General features: G+C 43.7%; 1 protein-coding gene across 1 annotated transcript in view; it reads left to right on the plus strand.

Moving 5' to 3' along the window:
* The window catches only part of CCDC24 (coiled-coil domain containing 24), a 208,084-nt gene extending 192,334 nt beyond the window's left edge, over positions 1 to 15,750 (plus strand). The window contains exons 7-8 of the mRNA XM_078673382.1: positions 1,024 to 1,138; positions 9,122 to 15,750. Of these exons, the coding sequence (XP_078529508.1) occupies positions 1,024 to 1,138; positions 9,122 to 9,779 (773 nt within the window). The 3' untranslated portion in view covers positions 9,780 to 15,750. The remainder of the gene's footprint in view (positions 1 to 1,023; positions 1,139 to 9,121) is intronic.
* Positions 15,751 to 19,986: the final 4,236 nt, after the last annotated feature.

Here is a 19,986-nt window from a genome sequence, read left to right on the forward strand (position 1 = left end):
CCTCTTACTCATGAGGCTCCCACGCTCTACTTTGCACTTTCTTACATTGTACTCTAATCGTACTCGTGAGGTTTCCACATCCTACGTTTTGCATCCACACTCCTCTTACTCAAGGTACTCCCACACGCTACTGTGCACTTTCTTACATTGTACTCTATACTCGCGAGGTTTCCACATCCTACGTTTTGCATCCACACTCCTCTTACTCATGAGGCTTCCACACCCTTCTCTGCACTTTCTTACATTGTACTCTAATCATACCCGCGAGGTTTCCACATCCTACGTTTTGCATCCACACTCCTCTTACTCATGAGGCTTCCACACCCTACTCTGCACTTTCTTACATTGTACTCTAATCGTACTCGCGAGGTTTCCACATCTAACGTTTTGCATCCACACTCCTCTTACTCAAGGTACTCCCACACGCTACTGTGCACTTTCTTACATTGTACTCTAATTATACTCGCGAGGTTTCCACATCCTACGTTTTGCATCCACACTCCTCTTACTCATGAGGCTTCCACACCCTACTCTGCACTTTCTTACATTGTACTCTAATCGTACTCGCGAGGTTTCCACATCCTACGTTTTGCATCCACACTCCTCTTACTCATGAGGCTTCCACACCCTTCTCTGCACTTTCTTACATTGTACTCTAATCGTACTCGCGAGGTTTCCACATCCAACGTTTTGCATCCACACTCCTCTTACTCAAGGTATTCCCACACGCTACTCTGCACTTTCTTACATTGTACTCTAATTATTCTCGCGAGGTTTCCACATCCTACGTTTTGCATCCACACTCTTCTTACTCAAGGTATTCCCACACGCTACTCTGCACTTCCTTGCATCTCACCCATGGATATCCAGCCTCATCCCCTGCACATACCTACATTCTACTCTTCCTGCTCTTGGAGTTCCCATGTGTTCTTCTTTACTTTCCTACGGTCGCCTCACACTTTCTGAATCCCTTACCCACCCCCTCTCATGCCCTAACCTCACTCTTGGCCTCTTCCTTTGCAGAGCTGAAAGAGGAGCGAAGAGCTCTTGAACGGGACCTACAGCTTGGCCAATCCAAGCCCAGCGATTTCCAGACTAGTAAGACGTTATCCCAGAAGCCCTTGGAGCAGAGTTCAAGGTAAATCATTTTGATCCGTAAACCTTGGCGATCCATCGAAGTGAACAGCATTGAAGGTCGTCCTGTATTAATTGCAGATCAACCATGAGGTGTTGATGTGGATCAAGTGTGTTGGGGGTGGATTTCTGTTTGAAGCTTAAGTCAGCATGAAATCCAGCATCCACCTGAGCGAGAGTCAGGTCCTACGTTTGATTTCTGTCCTTTGCAGCTCACTCACTCTTCAGTCGTTGCAGAGATCCTCCATCCTTGGCCATGGTCACTCCTCAGGTTGAACTTGCAGCCCTGAATGTGCTCGATTATCCCTTTAAACGAGGTGGCGGCCCATAGTGGTTTTCACAGAATGGGCTTTTTGAAGATGTATCAATGTGTTTCCTGTTTTTCCCTATTGCACAGCCTCGACTTTCAAGATACCTAGACAGTGTCGATGCCTCACGGTTGGACGTGCCTGAAACTTAGCCTTCGCCACTCAATCATGGGATCTTTATTTATGGTCATTAACCTTGGGGGTGGTTGAAGTTTCTCTGTCTTCCCTTCCCTAGCTGCAATCTCTTTCCTAGCTTTCTTTCTCTTTAATTAATTCTATTCTCACTTCAGTTTCTCAAATTAGTCTCTCACCTTTCGTCCTCTTTTAAATATTTAAAGTTTACTCTGTTATTAGAATTTGCTTTGATATTTTAACCTGTTTCTTGTAAAATACTCTTCTTTAGATATTTAAATGTCCTGCACGCTGATACCACTGGCCTAGTGAGCAATATAACAATAACCTTAGGGTGGTCTAGGCTTCCCCTCCTTCACAAGCCTCACTTGTAGCTTAAATCTTGGGGTGGTTTGAACCCCTGGCCCGGCTGGTGCGATGCCCCGTACCAAAGACCAAACCTCCTTTAATGCAGAAGCCATACTCCTTTTCCTCTAGCACCCGCGGTACTCTGATCCACAATGTACTGAAATCCTAGACTTGTATAAGGAGGCTTTGGGCCTCTGGGTCAATAGGAGCAAATAGTTTCTGGGACCCCTGGAAGGAGAGATCTTGACCGTGACATGGTAAACTCCTATACCCATTCAACTTACAAGTTTTAAATACCTAGGAATCCATATATCCAGAGACCCCAAACTTACCTGGAACCTTAATCTAACTCCACTTATGAGGACCGCGAAAGTGGACCTACAATGCCGGCTTCAGTGCCGCTACAGGAGTTGGGGAAAATGGCCCCATTTAAATGGATGATTCTGCCCGGTTACCTATACGCTCTTCAAAACTTCCCTCTCCTTAATGTGAGAAGTTGGTTTCGTGAGCTGTTATCAATGATCTTCTCCTTCTTATGGTTCAAACAGGCCGTGCTGGAGAAATATAGAAAGTTGGTCTTCGATAGGGGTCTGGGCCTGGCACACCTTCAGCTCTGTTCTAGAGTGGCACACCTTCAGCTCTGTTCTAGAGTGGCACACCTTCAGCTCTATTATAGAGTGGCACACCTTCAGCTCTATTATAGAGTGGCACACCTTCAGCTCTATTCTAGAGTGGCACACCTTCAGCTCTATTCTAGAGTGGCACACCTTCAGCTCTATTCTAGAGTGGCACACCTTCAGCTCTATTCAAGAGTGGCACACCTTCAGATCTATTCTAGAGGGGCACACCTTCAGCTCTATTCTAGAGTGGCACACCTTCAGCTCTATTCTAGAGTGGCACACCTTCAGCTCTATTCTAGAGGGGGCACACCTTCAGCTCTATTCTAGAGGGGCACGCCTTCAGCTCTATTCTAGAGTGGCACGCCTTCAGCTCTATTCTAGAGGGGCACACCTTCAGCTCTATTATAGAGTGGCACACCTTCAGCTCTATTCTAGAGTGGCACACCTTCAGCTCTATTCTAGAGTGGCACACCTTCAGCTCTATTCTAGAGTGGCACACCTTCAGCTCTATTCAAGAGTGGCACACCTTCAGATCTATTCTAGAGGGGCACACCTTCAGCTCTATTCTAGAGTGGCACACCTTCAGCTCTATTCTAGAGTGGCACACCTTCAGCTCTATTCTAGAGTGGCACACCTACAGCTCTATTCTAGAGTGGCACACCTTCAGCTCTGTTCTAGAGGGACACACCTTCAGCTCTGTTCTAGAGGGACACCTTCAGCTCTATTCTAGAGTGGCATATCTTCAGCTCTATTCTAGAGTGGCACACCTTCAGCTCTATTCAAGAGTGGCACACCTTCAGCTCTATTCAAGAGTGGCACACCTTCAGCTCTATTCTAGAGTGGCACACCTTCAGCTCTGTTCTAGAGGGACACACCTTCAGCTCTGTTCTAGAGGGACACCTTCAGCTCTATTCTAGAGTGGCATATCTTCAGCTCTATTCTAGAGTGGCACACCTTCAGCTCTATTCTAGAGTGGCACACCTTCAGCTCTATTCTAGAGTGCTACACCTTCAGCTCTATTCTAGAGGGGCACACCTTCAGCTCTATTCTAGAGTGGCACACCTTCAGCTCTATTCTAGAGTGGCACACCTTCAGCTCTATTCTAGAGTGCTACACCTTCAGCTCTATTCTAGAGGGGCACACCTTCAGCTCTATTCTAGAGTGGCATACCTTCAGCTCTATTCTAGAGGGGCACACCTTCAGCTCTATTCTAGAGTGGCACACCTTCAGCTCTATTCTAGAGTGGCACACCTTCAGCTCTATTCTAGAGGGGCACACCTTCAGCTCTATTCTAGAGGGGCACACCTTCAGCTCTATTCTAGAGGAGCACACCTTCAGCTCTATTCTAAAGTGGCATACCTTCAGCTCTATTCTAGAGTGGCACACCTTCAGCTCTATTCTAGAGTGGCACACCTTCAGCTCTATTCTAGAGTGGCATACCTTCAGCTCTATTTTAGAGGGGCACACCTTCAGCTCTATTCTAGAGGGGCACACCTTCAGCTCTATTCTAGAGTGCTACACCTTCAGCTCTATTCTAGAGGGGCACACCTTCAGCTCTATTCTAGAGTGGCACACCTTCAGCTCTATTCTCGAGGGGCACACCTTCAGCTCTATTCTAGAGTGGCATACCTTCAGCTCTATTCTAGAGTGGCACACCTTCAGCTCTATTCTAGAGTGGCACACCTTCAGCTCTATTCTAGAGTGGCATACCTTCAGCTCTATTCTAGAGTGCTACACCTTCAGCTCTATTCTAGAGTGGCACACCTTCAGCTCTATTCTAGAGGGGCATACCTTCAGCTCTATTCTAGAGTGGCATACCTTCAGCTCTATTCTAGAGGGGCACACCTTCAGCTCTATTCTAGAGTGGCACACCTTCAGCTCTATTCTCGAGGGGCACACCTTCAGCTCTATTCTAGAGTGGCATACCTTCAGCTCTATTCTAGAGTGGCACACCTTCAGCTCTATTCTAGAGTGGCACACCTTCAGCTCTATTCTAGAGTGGCATACCTTCAGCTCTATTCTAGAGTGCTACACCTTCAGCTCTATTCTAGAGTGGCACACCTTCAGCTCTATTCTAGAGGGGCATACCTTCAGCTCTATTCTAGAGTGGCATACCTTCAGCTCTATTCTAGAGTGGCACACCTTCAGCTCTATTCTAGAGGGGCATACCTTCAGCTCTATTCTAGAGTGGCATACCTTCAGCTCTATTCTAGAGTGGCACACCTTCAGCTCTATTCTAGAGTGGCATACCTTCAGCTCTATTCTAGAGTGGCATACCTTCAGCTCTATTTTAGAGGGGCACACCTTCAGCTCTATTCTAGAGGGGCACACCTTCAGCTCTATTCTAGAGGGGCACACCTTCAGCTCTATTCTAGAGTGCTACACCTTCAGCTCTATTCTAGAGGGACACCTTCAGCTCTATTCTAGAGGGACACCTTCAGCTCTATTCTAGAGTGGCATACCTTCAGCTCTATTCTAGAGTGGCATACCTTCAGCTCTATTCTAAAGTGGCACACCTTCAGCTCTATTCTAGAGTGGCACACCTTCAGCTCTATTCTAGAGTGGCACACCTTCAGCTCTATTCTAGAGTGGCACACCTTCAGCTCTATTCTAGAGTGGCACACCTTCAGCTCTATTCTAGAGGGGCACACCTTCAGCTCTATTCTAGAGTGGCACGCCTTCAGCTCTATTCTAGAGTGGCGTGCCTTCAGCTCTATTCTAAAGGGGAACACCTTCAGCTCTATTCTAGAGGGGCACGCCTTCAGCTCTATTCTAGAGGAGCACGCCTTCAGCTCTATTCTAGAGGGGCACACCTTCAGCTCTATTCTAGAGTGGCGCGCCTTCAGCTCTATTCTAGAGGGACACACCTTCAGCTCTATTCTAGAGGGGGCACACCTTCAGCTCTATTCTAGAGGGGGCACACCTTCAGCTCTATTCTAGAGTGGCACACCTTCAGCTCTATTCAAGAGTGGCACACCTTCAGCTCTATTCTAGAGGGGCACCCCTTCAGCTCTATTCTAGAGGGGGCACCCCTTCAGCTCTATTCTAGAGTGGCACACCTTCAGCTCTATTCAAGAGTGGCACACCTTCAGCTCTATTCTAGAGGGGCACCCCTTCAGCTCTATTCAAGAGTGGCACCCCTTCAGCTCTATTCTAGAGGGGCACGCCTTCAGCTCTATTCTAGAGGGGCACACCGTCGGCTCTATTCTAGAGGGGCACACCGTCAGCTCTATTCTAGAGGGGCACACCGTCAGCTCTATTCTAGAGTGGCACACCTTCAGCTCTATTCTAGAGTGGCACACCTTCAGCTCTCTTCTAGAGGGACACCTTCAGCTCTATTCTAGAGTGGCACACCTTCAGCTCTATTCTAGAGGGACACCTTCAGCTCTATTCTAGAGGGGCACACCTTCAGCTCTATTCTAGAGTGGCACACCTTCAGCTCTATTCTAGAGGGACACCTTCAGCTCTATTCTAGAGGGACACCTTCAGCTCTATTCTAGAGTGGCACGCCTTCAGCTCTATTCTAGAGGGGCACACCTTCAGCTCTATTCTAGAGGGGCACACCTTCAGCTCTATTCTAGAGTGGCACACCTTCAGCTCTATTCTAGAGTGTTGCACCTTCAGCTCTATTCTAGAGTGTTGCACCTTCAGCTCTATTCTAGAGGGGCACCCCTTCAGCTCTATTCTAGAGGGACACCTTCAGCTCTATTCTAGAGTGGCATGCCTTCAGCTCTATTCTAGAGGGGCACACCTTCAGCTCTATTCTAGAGTGGCACGCCTTCTAGTTATTAATGACTGAGGAGGGATTGGAGGACAAGGCCTATCAAGCTTAACTCTCGTACCGCAGCCTGGACCAGCTGGTGGGACTCCCTCCCTGATTTCACCCAGACTCAGGCTCATGCAGCTAAACTACGTAATTATCACCTACCACACCTCACTATGACCATGGTATGCAGGGCAGCCCTGAATGTCCCCGCTGTCCACGGCTCGACATGGACTTTTACCATGTGGTCTGGTAATGCCACCCATTGCCTCCTAACCCTGCATATTGATCGCCCTCACCCTGGTGCAGGGAGCCCCCATCAATCTCTCACCGGAAGAGGCGTTGCTTGGAGTTCTTGATGAGGTGAGAGACAGCCGAGGAGATCATTGCGTGATGAGGAAGTCCACCATCATGGCCAATAGGGGCACTGCCCGCAGCTGGAGACCCACCACCCTGCCCACGTGGCGTGCCGGAATGGTCTGCTGTGCCAAACTTGAGGAGCCCCTCTATACATCTAGGGGCTGTCCCCAGAAACATGCCATGGTCTGGGGTAAATGCCGCTAACACTACGGACACATTTTGAGAGAACCACTAAGCTATATGGAACAGCGTATATGCATGCCTGCACTGATGGCTGACGTGATTGGTGCTTATCTTGTTTGATTCATATCGCCTTGTTTCATTAATTGTCTACATACCCAATAAAATTGTTTATCAAAAACATTCATGGGGTGGTCTACACCACGCTTCTTTGCTTGGCCTCAGTTTCTGTTTAATCTGTGGGGTGTTGCAGGCTTGCCTTCTTTTCTCTAGTCTTACAACTTTTCCTTTGGTTTGGTCTAGACTTCTCTTCTTTCTCTTGCCTCACTTCTCGCTCACCCTGTGGTGGTCCAGGTTTTCCTTCTGTCTCTGACTCACTTCTGATGTAACCCGTTGTACATTGGATAATGGCTGTAGTGCTGGAGTACTTTTCTCGAAGTCTTTCGCCCATTGACCGACCATTTTTTCTCTCTTTTGGGTTAAGAAAATATTTTTGATCCAAATGACCGATGTACCTGATTGGTTATTCATTACCATCAAGTGTACCTGCGCAGAAGGAGTTCCTCCTTGTTCGACCGCCTCTATGCCTTCCAGTAATGTGTGGAAAGAATAAAGTTCACTGAAAGAATTCAAATACCTTAGAGTTTAAGTGTAGAAAGCAGCAGCATAGACCTCTCTTAATGGCATTCCTAGGCTGCAGAAGGCTTAAGTCCGGAACTGTCCATGACCGAGCTGCACTCTCGGTTGGTCATTTACACCCTGGCAGACTGTGCTCTTTTCTGTCAGGGTACAGAAGGAATGTAATGCACTTCCCTGGCAGACTACAGCCTACGACGTTTAGAGATCCCTGGCAGAGATCTCTGTGCCTTCAGAGGGGCGTGAACACATTGAATGTTTGCTGAGTCAGCACCATTTTTCATGCAGCTGCTCAGGAAACTTTTTAGTTGAACTAAAACAAACTTTCAAAGAGGGAAATTGTTTTTTTAAAACCCAAAAATAGTGAGTTCTCTCCCAGGGTGTGAGAACCGGTTTCTTTTTATTCTCCAAGACCACCAGGCTTTTTCTGGAGGTCCCGCACAGAAAAAAGTACATCAGACCCGCCTCCCAAAAAAGGGCAGGTACTCTGATGTACATACAACGACTGTCCCAGGTCCATCGAGCCGTCTGCCCACCAGCAGCGCAAACATGACATTATGTGTCCGACCGCATAACACATACTGTGATCTTACTTAGCAAGGTATTTAACGTGGGCACCCTGATGCCCTTGGTAATGTTTCTATCTCCAACAAATCTGAGCTGGAGCCTTTGTGTCGCATGAATTCGGAAATATCTTTGATCGTATCAAGACATTTAAGACCTGATGAAGTTCCAAGTGTGCTGTGGATCGAAACACATAGAAATTAATTTTGAAAAATAAAGAACTTTTGACAAAGACATCTGATTGGAATTCTTTTACCTGGTGCACCTCAATTAGCTTCATGAACTGTAAATCAGCCTCTTTTATATTTTTAAGCCTTTTTTTAAGTTTTCATTTTGCTGAAAAAAATGTCTTTCCGTAAACATTGCTTGATTATTATTGGAGAGATTTACAAAAAGATGTGTTCTCGTATGTGTCCATAGATATTGTGATGTTTATGGATTTATTTAATGTCCATTAATGGAGAATTGTTTATATTGGGAAGTATTTTGTTCCTTCAAAAGTACAGGATACCTGTGTGGAGGGACAACAGCCTCACAGAGCTCCCAATCACCAGCATGAGTCAGTATGAAATAGAGGTGTTTCAGAAGAGATAATGTTTATTCGAGATAAAAAGACCCACCAAATAAGTCGGCTGTTACCTTGTCAATCCCTGGTCTTCTCAAATCTCTTCCATCTCCTCCTACACATATTTTTCTTCCCCTTCTAACTCCCCTTGTACTCACATATAATCCTACAGCAAGTCTTCGAATTGTGAAAACATTCCTTCTACCAAGGTGTCTCCAAAAACAAAGAACTGATGCGGTCATTCTGTGGTGCCCTTCCCTATTATCATGTTACTGTGTAAAAGTGTCCAGGTTTATGACGTTTGCTGCCCGCAGAAATTGAGGGCTTTGCCATAAGAGACTTGTTGTTTTATTTTGTGCTGAATAAAAGCATGAATGAATGGATGATTCCTGCACATCCTACAAAAAATCATAAACCTGAGAAAGGGCCTTTGTTGGAATTTGACTGTGGGGCACTTCCATACAATGTTACTACACGGCAATTCACCACCTCTTTATTTATTTATTTATAGGCCACTGGACTCATCAGGAAGAATACCGGCAAAGACGGCCACGTGTCCAAGGCCCTCAACAACATCATCTGCTGTTTCTTCATTCGACAGCAGAACTCCTCCATGCCCACGGGGTGCAAGGACAAACAGTGAGACATTTCGCAGATTGAGCATCTCTGCAAGGACTCCGATAACCACACGAGAATCTGGAGACGTGTCACGAGTGACGAATCCCAAGATAACGGCTCCGGGAACTGCGAAGATGAGAAGACCAGAGGTGGCCACATCTGACCGAGCTCACCAACAGACTGGAAACAAAGTCCATCGCTCTTCCAGCATCTCAAAGGTGGACTCCGTGGTCCCTCCGAGTGTAGAGCACTGCATGGCGCAAGTCCCTGCTGGCCAGTTGGGAGTTCTTACCGTGTCCTCAACTCCTTTCCTGAAAGCCAGGCTCTCCCATGTCATGCCAGCTAGCTCAAGTCTGTTAGCACCTGTTGGTGGTGTCCAGGGACTGCAAAGTGCCACACGTGCATCCGAAAACCTGGGGCTGGTTTTCATACCCACACCTCCACCCAATCCCCCTAACCATCGTCCAGCGGGTAAATCAGCCTTGTCCTCAGCCTCGGCTCCCTCTCCGAACCGCAGAGTGAAGCTGCTGCAGTCAACCCAGCCTGCATAGAAACATGGGGTGTCAATTTACAAACTGAAATATATTGCAGATCTATTGAAGAGTGAATTACAAAAGGATATATCAATTAGAGCAAAAGTAGGGGCCACGTAGTGTGCTGTGGCAGTTGGTCAAATCGGGGCTTTTCTGAAGGGCTGGACACTGGACTGTTGCTGCAGGACTGGCCAATGTGCTGAAGGTTTTTCCTAAACCTCTCTCAGTTAACCACCAATGTTTTCCATTCATTAAAATCCTGTTGTAGGATATTGATACCTTACGTCATGTCCAATCCACGCAATGCTGGTTCACCTGAATCTCTTCCCATAGTGGATGGTCGCTGATTGAGGTTTGGCCCTTGTAACTCTCATCCTACTCTCCTGTCTCATCTTACACTCCTATTACACTCAGATCTTATTTTACACTCCTATTACACTCAGATCGTATCTTACACTCCTATTACACTCCCATCTCATCTTACACTGGCATTATCACACCTTCAAGGAGCAGGAGTATCTTGGATGCCATAAGAGGCAGTCCTGAATTAATGATAGAATGTGTTAGGGCCATAACTGATATTAATTCCCAAAGTCTTCACTTTCATTATTCAGTCAACCTCCATCCACATTCAATGCAGAGTATTTTTCGTGTCTCTTGTGTGTCCCAGAGATGATGGCGTCAGAGAGTGTTAAAAAGGTAGATTCATCAGCAGAGGCCAGCCTCTTCCTGAACGTGGGGAGTACTCGCCTCATTTCAAGTGTACCAAGCCCGCCACTGCTTTAGAGCGTGTTTGACACAATACAAATATGTTTTCATAGACTGTTCCAGTTGTGCCTATTTTTGTGTGCTAAGTCTTTCCAGAGTCTAAAGCCACTGATGCGGCACAGAAAGCACTCGCATAATGTAACAGAAAGCTCAAACCGTGTTGGAAATAAGGAATATGTGCGACGAACACTGCCCGTCGTTCGCGCTACCGTCAATGTCTGATTTGTGGCGAGCATGCGATAAAGGCAGTATTTATACGTTTTCATGAAACTACTAGAGGATTGTCCTGTCCATGCTACAAATGATCTAGCTCATGAATTGGGCTATTTCAGTCAGTCAGGACAACTTTATTTCGCCAACACAATGAAGGCATAAAAAATATACTACAGTTAAAAAACAGACATTTCACAGCATTTCACATTACAATAAAGTATAAAAAAATATAAAAATGATTACATTTCAAAAATGGTGTATTGCCCTATTGACTGCAATAATAATGGTGTCACACCTAGTAGATTCCCCTTTAGGAAATGTGCCTTTTCAGAAAAATGGAGAAGTGTCCGGCGTCTCCCTCCATTTCTAGGGAGTTATGCTGTGTTAGACGAGGGGTTTCAGGGATCGGACAAACCTGTCGACGAATCTCCGATCTGAAGGTGATCATAAATGGAGCCCCGTCCTTGTACCTCAAATCACTCTGCACATAAGATAGTTGGTATTTAACAGTTATATGATTATTAATGTACAATATTTGTCTAAAACTCCTCTATTAGACTGATCATAATTATTGTAAACACCTGAGCAGGCAATGTGCAAACTAGGGCAAATTTTTAGAAAGGTCCTAATCATATTTTATCACACATACCTAACCTAGTAGTGTAGTGTAGTTCCTATATTCCCAATAGGCTCTGCGCATTGGAATAATATAAACAGCAGTGTAGACGTAGGACTGAGGTCGACTAGGTCTCTACTGACTATATTAGACTTAATTAGTTTTGCCAGCTAGCTCAGAGGTCACTAGAAACTTTCTCGAATGTTCAGTAAGGAGTTAACTTTCCTGATTAGACAAGAAGGGAATAGTTTCTGACAACCATAAAACATGACAACTTTGCTCCCTCATATTAAGAGTGTATCTCTAGAGTCGTGTGAAAACAATAGACAGCTATTTTACTCAATCAAATGTACGTACTTAGTTTCACCAGAGTGCAGAGAAAAGAGAGACGGGCGTTTTCAATAAAAGGTGTTATTTATTGAGCAGTCTTCTTTCTCATGCAAGAGAAATGAATTGCCACAATTGCAATATTTATAGTAAAGTAAAGTGCGTACAGTAAAAAAGGAGTATTATGAAATAATACTGTAAAAGCATTGATATGGTTTCTTAGCCATATGATACTTTAAAATAGATAAAATATATACATACATATATACATTGACTAACAAACTCAACTGGTGCTTCTAAATACGCCTACCCCGGTGTACCTGACCTAAGCCTAATACGTGGGAAGGAGTAAGTAAGTAGCAGTTTAAGTTAAGTTGGTTTTGCCAAGAATCTGAATCAATAATTCTCCTTAAGGGTTTAGTCAGCTTCGTACCTGGGTAATAGAAAGCAGGAGGTCTGGTATCTCTCTCTCAGGACTCGATATCCCAGCAACCCGCGAGGGCGGCTGAGAACACCGGAGCTGGATTTCTCGGCAGGAGAAAAGACAGCGTCTCTCTCAGTGCGTCAAAAGGGAGGGGCGGCGTCCGTGGGCTCTCGCATCAGCTGGGCTCTCGGGCAAGTAGATAACCGCTCTGCTCCAAACCACCGTGTGTTTGCTTAAGGCAACTTTGGTATATTTATACCTGAAAGGTGCCGGGTTTGACGTAAGGTTGGACATAAGACGTCAATAAAGATGTCACTAAGAACTGGCCGTTCTTACAGTGCTCACAGGAGTTCTAGGACAAATCAAAACAAAAGCATGGGGAATTCCCAGGTTGCTGGAGGTTTGGTTTGTTTAGAGAACTCGTTGTACTCTCTAGGAGCCTGGGGAAGTAGCCTTGCTTAATTTGGACTGCATGGGCTACGACTAAATATGGATATGATTCTTATGCCTTTATAAGGATATTATTTATTATAACCACATAAGGGCATAAATCAGGAATATCGAATTAGGGTCCTAGATAGAATTACAACACCCACTCCACGATCTAATGTCCCTCATTACTTAAAACTAAGCAATAGTAAACATATAATGGTGCATGTTTTTTCCAACCCACCCCAAAATACATAATTCGCATTTGAAATGGTATATGGTAAATACACGAAAATGAGTATTGGTACTGTACGCTTTTCAAGCAGTGGTATCATTCAGTTAAAAAAAACATATATATATCAGCTGAATGAATTGCGAAAAATGTACACATGAAATGGCTCTTAATACAGAAGAGAAGGTCGAGACCATTCCATCACATAATAATACAAATGTGGTACATGTGCTAGAGGCTGAGGTAAAATATTGTCTCTAGAGTCCCTAAAATAGAAGCTCTGTTCTCTAAGAATAGTTCTACTTTAAGCAGAGCACTCTGTGCCGGAGAAAGGTAAATATTTTGGAAGTGAAAAAAAAAAAAATTCGTTTTCAGGGGAAAAATAATTCCAAATGTTTTCAGTAGCTTTTGTTTATCAAAGCTGAAGGCCGAATTTAAAGTTCAGGGAACGCTGTGTGCTTATTGCTTAAAAATTATTCTTTCTGTTCAGGGGAGAACATCATTTCAGACAGACTCGCAAAAAAATGGTCTACAGCATCAGGTGAAAGTTCGACCAAGTTCGAAAATGCCGCAACAGTGCAGTTGTGAGAATGATTGCTATCGTCAATGTCAGGATCAGCAATGCTCACTGAAGGTTGTACCTGGGTGATGCTGCTCTCATCTCGTACTCCACTGCCACATACTCGTAGTGGTGAAGTCTCAACGAATGCCGTCATCAGAATAGGTAGCCGCTGGGGACAACACGATGCATGAGCCGTTACAGGACCTAGCAAAGTATCTGTATCCATTGGTACTGCTGATGGTAGTGTAAGACAGATGTCCAACACGCATTCTTCTCCACATAGCATACATCGAAGCACAGGTAAGATGCAATTCTGCCAGATAGGTCTGAATGAAAGAAACCAGTTCATATTCAGATCTCTTAGCCAGGCTAATCCGAGGACTTTAGTTATGCGGTCCCGGTAGCGTAGTGCTAGGATCGTTTCTTCCATCATTGCTGGAGTCTTGTCTGCTGTGTGGCTTGCCATATCGGAGCAGAAGAATCAAAAATAAAATCCCTGCTACGAGTCCCAAAAGTAGAGGTAGGCCGCCAAATACAGAATAGACAAAATTGGGAAAAATGCCCAGAACTGTTTCGAAGGGTGTTAACAGTCCCGAAAAAATTGTCTTAAATACATGTGCGATGCCACTGGTATCTGACATATTTAGGATTTGGCGTAGCATTTCTGCGAAATGCACGGGGCAATTTGTTGATAAAAGGGTATGTATCTCTGCCGTTGTCCTTGCAACTTGCAGATCATACGTTTCTTTGGACGAGGTCAAAGGCACAGTCGTCTGTAAAAGAATAGACTTCATTCTGCTTAAAGTATCAATTCTAATAGAAGAGATATTCAAACGAGGCCATATTGCTGCCTCCATATCTAGTGTGCTGTTTGGATACAATACTTGCATACAGCAAGTGACCATGGAACTAACGCTGACAAGATAGGCTTTCCCTGGCACCATGCCACAACAGCTGTGGTCTTTTATCAGAATGTAGCTCCCATTAGAGAGTTGTCTAAAGAATGGCTATATCTGTGTTGCAGGAGTGCCGTACAGGGGACATGAAAGGTTATTTGAAGACCCCTCACAGGCCCCATGCAAGTTAATGCCTTGACACAGGAGTGTACCGCTTAGTGATCGTTTACAATTTTTACCACTAAGAAATACATTCTTTTTCTTCTCACTGTAACATATGTGTGTATAAGGTAGTTTCCATGTTGACTTGATGTACCCTTTACCCAACCTTTCATACTGGCCTGCTGGTATATATTCTTGGCAGTATTTAAATTGGAAAGTTGTTATCGGAATTGTGATTATTCCGTGTATTATCCATTCAATGACAGGTCTCTCTGACATTGTCAATGGTAATCTCTCAAGTTTTTCAATGCTCAGAATTGTATAGTCTGCTCCTTTTTGTGCCAAACTGATTTGTTTATCAGTAAGGTTAAAGTTAGAAAATAATGACGTTACGTTGATTAAACGCCATGGCACGTAGCCTGAACGCAGATTTTGCAACGTCCAGCCAAGCTGTACAATAGAACATAATTGGGGCTGACCATGTTGTAACATTAGTAAGTCCTGCTCTATTATATCAATAGCAGATGATACAATACTGTCCAGTGAATATATTCTGGAGGACAGAGTCGTTAACCCATTGTCCACAACAGAAAGTGATTTTTCAAAATTAATACGATCAATTTCTCATATTTTTTCTGCTGTTTCAATTTGCATTACTTTCCAAGCTTCGTTGTACGCAGCGTATATACCGGCCGCTATTAAACGTTTTTGACGCTGTTTGCGTGGTCCCAGAATGAAATCACGCAAGTCAGCACCGTCTTTAAGTAAAGTCAAGTGTTGCTTAATTTCAGCCAGTGTGGATTTCTGTAGCCTTTCGAGGCATAATTTCCCTACACTGTATGTTGTAACTATCCCTGGATGTTGTCTCTGGGAGTATCTTGGGTCTGGCCTGGTCATTTTGAACCCCTGTATTTTGTTCAGGAATCTATCTTGACAGTTATTTGTGTCTGTGGGCCAGATCAACCATTTTTTCCAATCAGGAAGTGTTCTGTTTTGGTATAAAATATGGGATACGTCTATCTCCATATCCGTAGTGCTATTACTATCAGGTATGGGCTTTGGAATAGACGGTTTGTTTAAGTCCTTAATTTTGGCTAGGCCAAGACAGGTAGTCTGTTGAATGGTGTCATTCAAGAATATTAATTGTTCTGGGATCATGCAGGCTCTAAATAATGCTTCTAGACCTTGGACCTGCCATTCTTTTGTACCCCAGATCGTTTTTCCAGAATTCAAAACCAAATGTAATCATTTTTTCATAAAATGTTTAAGAATAGATCAATTTAGTATTTGTCAGCATTGTTTTCATTCCTGTCTTATTTAACATTTTAAAATAAAACGTTTCTGCATCACTTGTGTTAAACCCTGAGAAGTATGGGAATTTCTCATAGAATGGTTTTGAGCTGCTTTTAGGCGGAGTTGCACAATGTTCCCATTAGTTGTAATTAAAAACATTTCTAGGCTGTGCAGTTTTATGCAAATAGTGATGGCCGAAGTGATTGTAACAGTACATTTCTTCATAATTTGATGAACCCTGTAAGTAATCATGTTCTGTAAATTTTGCTGACATTACTAAATCTGACATCATATTATTTATATTTTCAAAGTCCCAATCATCAGAGAAAGTACTTGGTTTTACAAAGTCACTTAATGAAACCTTAAACTCGTGTGGATATTTCAAGAGCTCAATCGGGCCAAAAATGTCAAAATCCGTTCTGTCCCATGCTACCCCGCCGGGTATTGGATTGGCTGTGACGTTCACTGATGATAGTTCTCTTTTCTCGATGTGAGATGACTTGTGAGGCTTTAGGACCAAGTTGATGTTCTGACTTGCTGTGTCCATTGTACTGTATTTCCCTTCAATGAATTTTCCCAAACAAAGAACCATGATGAGCCAAAGCAGGAGGAAAAGTACACCTAACACAATCCAAAATTCAATCCATGGAGAAATCAGATAGGTTTCTTTGAGTTGATGAAAGAGTTCAGTTACTTTATCTTTAAAAGTTTTTGTTGCTGGCATTTCTTCAGGCTCGCTTGGATCTTAAGAAAAGTCATCGAAATTGATGAAGTAGCCAGATGCAGTTCTGTCAATTGTTGGAATTGCTTCTGGATTTTCAGTTGCTTTTTGATTTTTCTTTGTTTCAGTAGCTTAGTCTGAGGCTACATCGTTGTAGACTGGTGTTTCTTGACGAACTGTTGCAATTTGGGTTTCAAGAGGCACAATTTCCATGGCATTGTTGCATAGTCCTTTTTTATTCACTGCAGGTTTATCAAATGTGATTAGTCTCTCAGTTTGAACCTCTTGGATTGTAGCAAATGTTGGTGTTCTGCTATTTCTTGTGAGTCCACTGGGCCTACTACTTATTATTGGCCACATGATTGTGGTTTTACCAGGTCGATGGATACAACTCGGTTCTCCTTTTTACCAGCAAGGGGCGGTAGTACAACTGATCTTGTTCCGCTGACAGCTAAGACAGGTACTGCTTTTCTGTAAGAAGGCCCAAATTCCTTCTTCACCGCGATCTTCTCTCTGACCAGATCCCCAATCTTTGGAATCCAGACAGGTCTTGCTGGGACAGGTGGTTTTTCTTCAGTGGCTGTTGGCTGTTGTTTTAACTTTGTGTTGCTCAGGTTTCGTCTTGTTTCATTTAATTCCTGTCAAACAGCCAAACGGTCTTTGATATCCAAGCATTTTTCTTCTACCACTGAAGTGTGACTATACAGGTCCTTAATATGCATTCTAGTACCAAACAATAGTTCGTACGGACTGAGACCTTTTAGAGAATTTCTTGGCAGATTATTAAGACTACGTTGGACACTTGTTAAATGTTGGACCCACCCAGCACCCGAACCTAATACCCTCGCCGTTATAGATTGCTTTATGTCCCGGTTTTTTCTTTCCACTACCGCATTTCCCTCTGGATGGAAGGGACAAGAGTACCGCAATGCAATGCCCATGCTGGCCATGGCCTCCTTTTAAGCCCTAGAGCTAAACGCAGGACCCTGGTCAGAATGTAGCATGCCAATTGCGTATGTGCCGATAAAGACTCGCAAATCTTTTATAACAGTTCTGGCGTCAGCCGAGCGCAGGTGTCTACATTTTAAGTGAATCTAGTCTTAAACATTAATGGGATGCATTTTGTGTATAGATAGCCTTATGCTGTCTAAAAGAAAGATCCTTGCATTACTCCGGTCGGTTCGCTACTGCGATCTCTGTTGCAGTTTGGACAGCCCATTGCAAATTTGTAATGTTGCAGGCTCATCCCCGGCCACCAGTATTCTGATTGTAATTCTTCCAAAGATTCCTTGATCTCTCGGTGCCTTAGACCCAATCCCATGTGTGCGTCTGCTATTAAAAAGACTCTCCTGTTCGTGTTTGGAATTACTCTATCCCCCACTCCAGGGATTCGAGCAAAAGGAACGGGGTTTGCATCAATTATGTATGTATAATTGAGTGGATAGTTCACAGGTAATGCTGCACAGTCGCCTTGCAAAGATGTTTTTACTGCCAGCATTGTTTCCCCGTCTATGTATTTTTCTGAACGCTTTTTTGTGGCTACGGAAGCCGTTTGAGCTGCTTCCGCTGTGGCTCTGTGAGCCAATGAATTCCCTGCAACGTGAACGCCATCACTTTGATGACTCAGTGTATGTATCACGTGAGTCTTCTGTAGTTCTTTCTGCAAAAGAACTACTTGTTCCCAAAGCTTTTTATGCTTTATTGTGGCACCTGTGTCATCTTTGTAATCGTTTTGAATCCAGGTCTGCATGTCATTATTGTAAGACTTGACGCAGTAATGCGAATCGCACACTATTAGTGTGGGGAATTCGCGATCGGCAATATCAAGCGCCATCTTAAATGCTAGTAGTTCAGTTCGTTGAGCCGAACTATCTTTTACAGATTGAGTGATAGTGACCAGTGGTCTCAATTTTCCTTCGTGCCATCGGCATTTAACAACCGCGCACGCAGCACTGTAAGCTTGCTTACCCCCAACTGCGGGTTGTGCTGATCCATCTGTATATATTATACAGGTGTAATGTTCCAGAGGCAGAATTTCGATTGGCAGAGGATATTCTTCTTCATATTTTAGATTTTTTAGTTTTTTCATTTTCGGGTCAAAATAGTATTTCACTTCTTCTGCAGCAAGAGAATTTTCCCATTGTATCCATTTTTGATCTAATGCCACGGTAGTCAAATTGCGTGGGCTTGTTAATGCCTCAAGGGATGATTCTGCTGTTAAAACAGTGATCCTTCTGCCTAGGGCTTGGGCTCTTTCTTTTGCTACAGTAGTTTGAACCGCTATTAGAGTTTTTTCAGTAGAACGGAATTTCATTTCAACTTGTGTGTACAAGTGTGATTTGTAAGCTATTGATACCGTTTCTCCCTCATTAGAGGTTAGGTACGTGAATCCGCATCTTCCTGGGATGACTCGGATTATAATGTTGCGTATGTTTTCGCGAGTTTGCAATTTTGTTTTAGCTAACATGTCTGTTTGCAATGATCTTAAAATTTCTGTATGTGTCTGAGTCCAATTTATTGGTTTAAAATCAGGTTTTATTAATTCATAGAGAGGTTTAACCCTCTCTGCATAATTTAGAATGTATGTTCTTCCGAAATTCAGGAAACCTAGTGTTGATTGTAAGTTCTTCAGCGTTTTAGGTGCTTGGAGAACAGCACACTTCTCTAAGAAGTTGTCTGCTAGGCTTTTGCCTTCACTTGATAATTCATATCCTAAAAACAGGACAGTTAGATGGGCAATTCTAGACTTTTTAAAGTTGAATTTGTAACCCTCAGCTGCAAACCCAAGTATTATGGTGTTCACTCTTTTCAAGTGAGTCTCCAGGTCATCGTCTGTAAGATAGATGTCATCGACATAAGATAATGCTTCATCATCATATATTTGTAGTAACTCTGTTACCCTTGCTGAGAATAATCCTGGGCTATTCTTGAATCCCTGTGGGAGTCGACAGAATTGTTTTTGCGACCCCATTATTGAGAACGCGGTCAAATACCTGCTCTCAGGTGCAATGTTTTGACAAAAGAATCCATTAGAGATGTCTAATGTAGTTTTGTATTTTTTGCGCACGATGTTATTCATTAGTGCTGCACTGTGTGAGTTTTGTACTGCAAATGTTTTGCAAAATGAGTTCAAGTGTCTGTAGTCCAAAACTAGACGATATGAATCGTCTATCTTGGAGACAGGAAACAAAGGATTGTTCATTTGTGAGGTGCATGTTTCAATCACCCCCTGGTATTCAAGTTGATCTAAGATCTCCCTGACTTGCTTTTTAACTTCTTGTTTAACTGGGTACTGCCTTTGTGCCATGGGTTGACATTTTAACTGGATTTTGTGAGGAGGAGAGTCCTCATCCCATCCTACATGATTTTTGTATAATGCAGGAGCTTGGGCCACTGCCCATTTTCTTGCATATAAGGATTTTTTATGAATTGAAATATTATCTGAGAAGGCAGGCATAATCATTTCTTCGCCATGAGGGCACTCCCTGACAAACTCTGGTGTCCAGTCTTTCTCATCTAAGAGGATGTCATAGCCTTTTGAAAGGTTATCCCAAAAGAGACCCCTTACTTTCCTAGTCTTAT

The sequence above is a fragment of the Lissotriton helveticus genome, chromosome 1_2, assembly GCF_964261635.1.
Source record: "Lissotriton helveticus chromosome 1_2, aLisHel1.1, whole genome shotgun sequence".
Taxonomy (NCBI): domain Eukaryota; kingdom Metazoa; phylum Chordata; class Amphibia; order Caudata; family Salamandridae; genus Lissotriton; species Lissotriton helveticus.